Genomic DNA, 7,485 nt, shown 5'->3' on the forward strand with positions numbered 1-7,485 from the left:
AGCTTAAGTGAATAGAAGTGAAATTGAGTGTATTGTACCTACATTATCACCAGTCTGTTTGGCTTTTCTTTCCACACGTGCTCATTAGTGATTTTTCAACTTTTTAAAAATTCACTTTTTTTTTGTCTATGGTCAAAATGAGTGTTTCAGGGTAACCTGATCAAACCCTAACTATATGCTTTGTCAGGAAGTAAAGTTTGAAGCCTACTCTTAAAAGTAATCAGGCTTGCTGTCTGTCTAGAGCAGGGGTCCCCAACTCCAGGCCTCGAGGGCCGGTGTTCTGCAGGTTTTGCATCTCACCCTGGGTCTACACACCTGAATCAAATGATTAGTTCATTACCAGGCCTCTGGAGAACTGCAAGACATGTTGAAGAGGTAATTTAGCCATTTAAATCAGCTGTGTTGTATCACGGACACATCTAAAAGCTGCAGGACACCAGCCCTTGAGGCCTGGAGTTGGGGACCCCTGGTCTAGAGCTTTAGGTCACCCATGTTTTGGAATAGCACAGAGTCCAAAACTCAGTAAGTGCAGAAACTTCCGTCCTTTCAAATTCTTCTGCTTATTCAATTCAGGTTTGCTGTGTGGCTGGAGACTATACCATCTGTCATAGTCTGAGAGGTGGAGTACACCCAGGAATGGATGCCAGCCTGTCACAGGGATAACTCATCCGCAGTTAACTGAATCCCATGCATGTACATGGGGAGAACATGAGAACCACATCACTGAATGTTCAATCTTCAAGATCTGAGCAGTGAAAGCAGACTTGGATTGGACACTTTTCCCTGTAGTTTGCAGCTGTATACCAGCACCGTGAATTTTAAATCCAGTAATCTTCAGCCAATCTAATTCTTGGGGTTTAGTAAAATCATTGCATTGTTTAGGAGCTAAACATTTTCAGGCATTGTTATACATATTCCCACATTCTCATCTGCCCTGTTGGAGACAGATATGCAAAGTCTTGCCTTAAGTGCTTCCATTAGTAGTCTGTATTTCTTGAAACACAAGGAGACCAATGCTTTGCACCCTGACTCATTCCTTTATTACATAAAACACTTCATTAGCATAAAGTAGCAGGCAGTGTGCATTGTTCACTTTGGAATGATTTGCATAGTTGCACTGTAAAGCCAGCAGTGAAACAGCTCCTCTGAAATTTGAAATGATTAACATAATAGAGTAAATACAGTACCATGCATCTTAACACTGAAACCGTCACAGTGTGTGAAGCCACAGCAAATGCATATACATGTATATTTTTACTATAAAGTACGAATCAGTGGCCTTAAAATTTCTGTTTTACTTTAACAGACATTGAAAATGTTCGTCTCAGTAGCAGTTTCAGAAATATTGTTTTTAAAAACAAGGTAGTTATCATGTTGGCTTTGGAGTGAACTCAGATTAAACTGGGACCTTGTTACACTGTGGGTTCAGTCTTGGCTAACACTTTAAAAATAAGCAATTTACATCATGTAATATCTAGAACAGTAAACTTCCTACAGGTAAAATTCAGTCATTCAGCCAGGAAAGCACACAGACACACCTCTGTAGGACGATACACTTGGAGAGTTATAAAACAACAGGGGTCACTGGGACTTTTAATAATAATATACAGTTGTAGATCTTAAACACAGATATAATTAAAAAGGTTATTCATGAATTTCTCCAGTCACTTCAAATGCATTTGAATTATACATTCTGACTCACCTGCATAATTCACTAGCACATCTCAACTGAGCAAAGCCCTCTGATATCCCTGCAGGACTGCCCCCTCTGTTTGCTGTTTTGATAGATGTAGATTATAAAAAACTTTGAATTCTTTGTCAGGCAGTTATGCATGTTGCACAAAGCGGTTGCAGCAGGTTTGTCCGGCACTATGCATCTGTAACACCTTATCTGTGAAAAGATTTCTGCGCTCCACCTGCCTTGAAGAATATTATGGCCTGTTTTCTGCTGCTGATCTTTAATACACATACAGATAAATATGATACAGCTGAGTGTTAAACATGTTGATAGGTCAAGCAGATTTGCCCTCTGGCAGTGCTGTGCAATACTGCAAGGTTTAGTATTGATCTGATACCAAGTAAATACAGAGCCAGTATTACTGATACCGATACCTTTAACTTATAAAGGCAGCTTATGTAGGGTGGAGCAGTGCGTCATGACTTAGGAGATGAATAATCATCATTTTGCAAATTCTGAACACATTTTAATGACCACTAAAGTCACTGTGATTTTTACTTTCCACAGTAACACAACAAAAGACACCTTTCAGATTTTCATGTATTTTCAGACTGGGTTTTTTTGGAGAGCTGGAAGGTAAACGTGTCGTCTCTGAACCACTTCTGTTGTTTAAATGCGCTATAGGTCCTAAATTAAACAGACATGACAGTCAACACAAAAAGGTTCAGACATGTTTCACAGTGCATGTTTGAGGTATATTTTTAATTTACAAAAAAAATAATTATTTAACACGATTAAGTGGGTTACACACTGAACTGTGGGGATAGAAGCAAATTATTAATCCGATACTAAACCAGCGTTTGAATCGATACTATCGATATTTGGATTCTCGATCTCAAAAGGACTGACATGTGACAGGATCAGAAAAAATCCTGCATGTAGATTCCCCTTTCACAAAATCACTTTGAACTAACAGAAAAACACAGGGATCAGCAGTGGGGATGTTTCCTTCGTATCCATGGAGGAGGTCAAATAATGACCAAGGCTCTCAGTCGGATGGAATCCTCATCTGAACCCGAAATAGGACGTGTCCGGGGGAAATTATTCATGCTTGTGGCGCAGACTCCTCTCTCGATAGATCTGTTCGGTGAATGGTCTGCAAATACAGAAAAACAAACATGTAATGGGACAATAAATGAGCTTGGAAGGCTGTACCACTCCGTGCCAGGAGCGCGCCTGTGTGTTGAACCGTGAGGGAGCTTGAGTATATGAGTGAACGATAGCAAGATGCCCTCATCTCTCCACGTGCTCCACCACTCTGCTGCAGATGGATGCAGATCAAAACTTTGGAGTCCAAGAGCAAAACAGAGTTTGAAGCATTTCTGTGGTACTAATGGCTAACACAAGAATCAGAATCAGTGGACACGCTTAAAGAATTTGTGTATCGTGAAAATTTTATAACATGATGTAACATATTGGGACACTGCCTCTTGGTCTCAATGTATCGTTGCAATCAAGTTTACTGGCAAAAGGAATCATATCCATCCCATTAATTAGGCACACCTTGCTAGTACTGGGTTAGACCTGTTTTACCTTCATTCTCCATTGTATAGCTCCTACAAGGACTGCAGCATCACACAGAAACACACAGCGGCTCCAGGTTTGTCAACTGCACACCAATGATGCAAATCTCCCAATGCACCAACTGTTTATGCAAGGCAGGACGGATCCATGCTTACATATAGTTTACCCTAAACCCTGGCCCTTTGGTGAAGTCATGCAATGCAGACTTACTTTCCTGCTCTGAGCTAACCAGAGTGTCACCCAACATGCTCCTATAGCCCATCTCCTTCATGGTTCAACACGCTGTCCATTCAGAGATGTTCTTCTGCATCTCTTGGTAGTAACAGGTGGTTATTTGAGCATACGCAAAGCAGTCTGGTCATTCTCCTCTGACCTCTGGCATCAACAGGTCAGAGAACTGCTGCTCACTGGATATTTTCTGTGCTCCTCTAGACCATTCTCTGTAAACCCTACTGATGGTTGTGTGGGAAAACCCCAGCAGATCAGCGGTTCGTGCTAATCTACTAGCACCAACAACCATGGCAGAGTCAGCACCACTGAAATCACATTTCATCCCCGTTATGAACCTCAGGACGCATTTGGAACCATGCTGTCATGTGACTGGCTGAGATATTAGTTAATGGTTAGTTAAACTGTGTCTCTAACATGGGGACTACTGAGTATATCATTAAAGCGAGGAAATAAGGAACTGAAGTATGATAAAAGTGAAAAAACTAAATGCACAGCGCAGCTTTTTAGGAGTACTCTACAGAGCTCCTGCAGTACTGGATGTCACAGCATCTTTATTAAACATTTAAATGCTTACGCTTCACACTGTTAAGTAATTTTTTGTTACCCTGCTGACTTTCAGAGCACCCAGCCTGTGGATCTACCACCATGGCCAGTCATCAATTTCTCGCTTTTCAGGAAAGTCATAGTAATCTAATAAACTGTGCGTAAGAATAGATGAAACAGTGCCGTTTCATCCTGGTGTGAGCTTTCACCGCTGCACTATTTGTATCATGAAGATGGCGATTACGAGCTAAAACAAATCCAAGACGCTCTCTGAACTCACTTGACACCAGTTTCCATTCCCTGCATGGCTCCCGCATCAATCCCACCGCCACTTTTACCAATTCCAGTCACCGTGTGAGGTAGAATCCAAGCAGACACCCTACTCTCCACGTATAGTTTAAACAAATGAGATCATCCTGAATCTATTCCAGCAGCGAAACACAAATATAGCACATGAATCCCAGTCGCAGTGTGTGGTAAAATCTGGCACCTGCCTATCCTTCAGTTCACAGGTTCAAGCTAAGTGAGACAACGATGGATCAGTGTTGCCGGATGTAAATCTGTGCGCTCATGCACAGCTTGTGTTTAATGCCTGACACTTTCGGAAAAGCATGCCTCCGACTCTGCCAGGGTTAAAAATCTCTTTCTCTTAGACTTTCATTTTACTCAGTGGAGATTTATTTGGTCTATTGAGGCTACTCAGAAACGCTCAGCTAGACAAGGATAGCAGAATCATTTCTTGCAATCGCTGGGTGAGTTGTGCTGCAGAAGAAATTGTCCATGAGAAGCAGTGAAGGAAAAAAGTTATAAACCAAGCCAAGTTTTGTTGGACTGGTGAGATAGAGCAGGGATGTCAAACTCTTTTCACATCATGGGCCACATACATACATTAAGTGGGCCGGCCAGTCAAAAATCCCCTTTCTGTTTAATGTAAATAAGTTTAACTGCATATTTAATCCCAGGGATATATTAATATTTCAATAATACATAAATATTATTTATTTATAAAACTATTGATACATTGTAAAAAAACAGACATTTCTATAGTATACTGATAAATAAACAGGAACTCTGTAATTAATACTTCTCTGTGGATTTAACTGTATGGGTTGAACAGCTACGTGCAATATTCTGATATTCCAGAATTTCTGATGCCAGAAAAAGTAACACTGTTACCATTTACATCCTCAGAACATGATTGCATTTCTTGTAAGTGGAGGCTTTCCAGTTATGTTGCTGTATCCCATATGTTGCTGATTCTTGTTTTTAATCAACAAATGTAATTTTCAGTCTTTTCTAAAAGCTGCTGATGTGACACGTGTCATGAGTAATAACACCAGACCTTCAGGATCCTGTGTTATAATCTGTGTGACTCAGCAGATGCAGGTTGACTGCTGAATAAGTCTGTGCTGAAACAATACTTAAGTTTATTTGCATATTTTTCACATTATCATTCAGCCTTCATTTTTTGACCAGAAAGGTTTTTTGATCCATGTCCTCTCCTCCTTCTGGTTATCTGCATATTAGAGTCTAGGGCCCATGACTCATAAGTCTCTGCTTTTTTCCTCCAGGTGTCTCTAGTTTGGTTTAATGAGCTGGAAACCAATAAAAAAGGGAGCAGGAAGTTGTTTTCTTCCCTCCTCCACCTTCTAGCCACTACAGCTGCAGTTTTTGTTTTTGTTTTATAACTGATGAATCAAGTCAGTGTATTTGCACATCTTTATTTTCTTATTTCTTTTGTATGGTCAGTAAATTACTGTTACAGGTTTTTTAGATGTTGCTAAATGTTAGGGCTCTTGGATCTCTTTGACTCTTGTTGTTTTTTTTGATTTTATAAGACCGCATTTGTAGCGAGCATTTCTGGGGGCTGTAACCTACAGTTATTATTTAAGGTTATTTTCAGTTGTCACATGTTGCCCTCACTAAACCCATATATAAATGATTTTAACAACAAATGTGATTTAATGACAAATGAGAGATTTAGAAAGACTTACCCTTCAAAGCTTATTGCCACCTTGTATGCCAAAGCCACTATGGCAGTAAGAACTAGACCGACAGGACTGGCACCACTGCAGACAGAGGGGGGAAATGACTTAGTTAGAAGGGTCTAGTTACATATGCTATATACACTAGACCATTTCTCAGCAAAGTATCCATTACATGTAATGTAATGTCATTCGTTACCTAACACCCCCCCACAAAAAAACATTCATTCTCTTCCACTTATCCTTGTCAGGGTCGTGATGGGGGTCTGAAGCCTATCCCAGTTGTCTTAGGGCGAGAGGCAGGGTACAACCTGGACAGGTTGCCAGTCTATCATAGGACCAACATACAGAGACAGACAACCATGGGCCATTTTGAGTTACCAATTAACCTATCCCCACTAACTGCATGTCTTTGGACTGTGGGAGGAAGCAGGAGTACCCGGAGAGAACCCATGCAAGCACGGGGAGAACATGCAAACTCCATGCATGGCCCTGGCCTGATGGTGGAAGTGGAAACTCAGGACCTTCTTGCTGTGAGGCAACAGTTCTAACCACTATGCTATCCTTATGCTTTAAAAAAAGAAAGAAAGAAAGAGCCACACAGGTCGAGGCACTGGTTGGGGACTATCCGGAAACCACTGATCGCCAGAGAAACATGTATTCCACAACTGGATGGTAAGTGGTAGGTTGCTGGCAGTCACTGTGAACTCAGTTACTAAAGGCCCATGGATTAATCTATGCAAATTACAGTGACAGCAGCAATATGCTAGCTACCCAAGCAATTACAAAGAGGTTTTTGGTGTCACATAAACACTAACGTTCAACAAACTCCAGCAACCACTTGCAAACTAGTTGGGGAATACTGGTCACCAGGAAAATACTAGGGTAGCAGACTGCTCTCTAGGCATATGTGACTGATTTCACTAAATAAACATTTCCCACAAAAAAGATGTACGGGGTGGGCCATTTATATGGATACAACGTAATAAAATGGGAATGGTTGGTGATATTAAAGTCCTGTTTGTGGCACATTAGTATATGTGAGGGGGCAAACTCCTCAAGATCGGTGGTGACCATGGTGGCCATTTAGCAGTTGGCCATCTTGGATACAACTTTTGTTTTTTCAATAGGAAGAGGGCCATGTGACACATCAAACTTATTGGTAATGTCACAAGAAAAACAATGGTGTGCTTGGTTTCAACGTAACTTTATTCTTTCATGAGTTATTTACAAGTTTCTGACCACTTATAAAATGTGTTCAATGTGCTGCCCATTGTGTTGGATTGTCAATGCAACCCTCTTCTCCCACTCTTCACACACTGATAGCAACACCGCAGGAGAAATGCCAGCACAGGCATCCAGTATCCATAGTTTCAGGTGCTGCACATCTCGTATCTTCACACCATAGACAATTGCCTTCAGATGACCCCAAGATAAAAGTCTAAGGGGGTCAGATCGATCGCG

General features: G+C 41.0%; 1 protein-coding gene across 1 annotated transcript in view; it reads right to left on the minus strand.

Moving 5' to 3' along the window:
- Positions 1–2,400: 2,400 nt before the first annotated feature.
- pemt (phosphatidylethanolamine N-methyltransferase) overlaps positions 2,401–7,485 on the minus strand; it is a 45,339-nt gene continuing 40,254 nt past the window's right edge. The window contains exons 4-5 of the mRNA XM_040036785.1: positions 6,031–6,105; positions 2,401–2,834 (exon numbers count right to left, since the gene is read on the minus strand). Coding sequence (XP_039892719.1) covers positions 2,780–2,834; positions 6,031–6,105 — 130 coding nt within the window. The 3' untranslated portion in view covers positions 2,401–2,779. The remainder of the gene's footprint in view (positions 2,835–6,030; positions 6,106–7,485) is intronic.

This window comes from Simochromis diagramma, unplaced genomic scaffold (genome assembly GCF_900408965.1).
Source record: "Simochromis diagramma unplaced genomic scaffold, fSimDia1.1 OVJJ01000371.1, whole genome shotgun sequence".
Classification (NCBI taxonomy): domain Eukaryota; kingdom Metazoa; phylum Chordata; class Actinopteri; order Cichliformes; family Cichlidae; genus Simochromis; species Simochromis diagramma.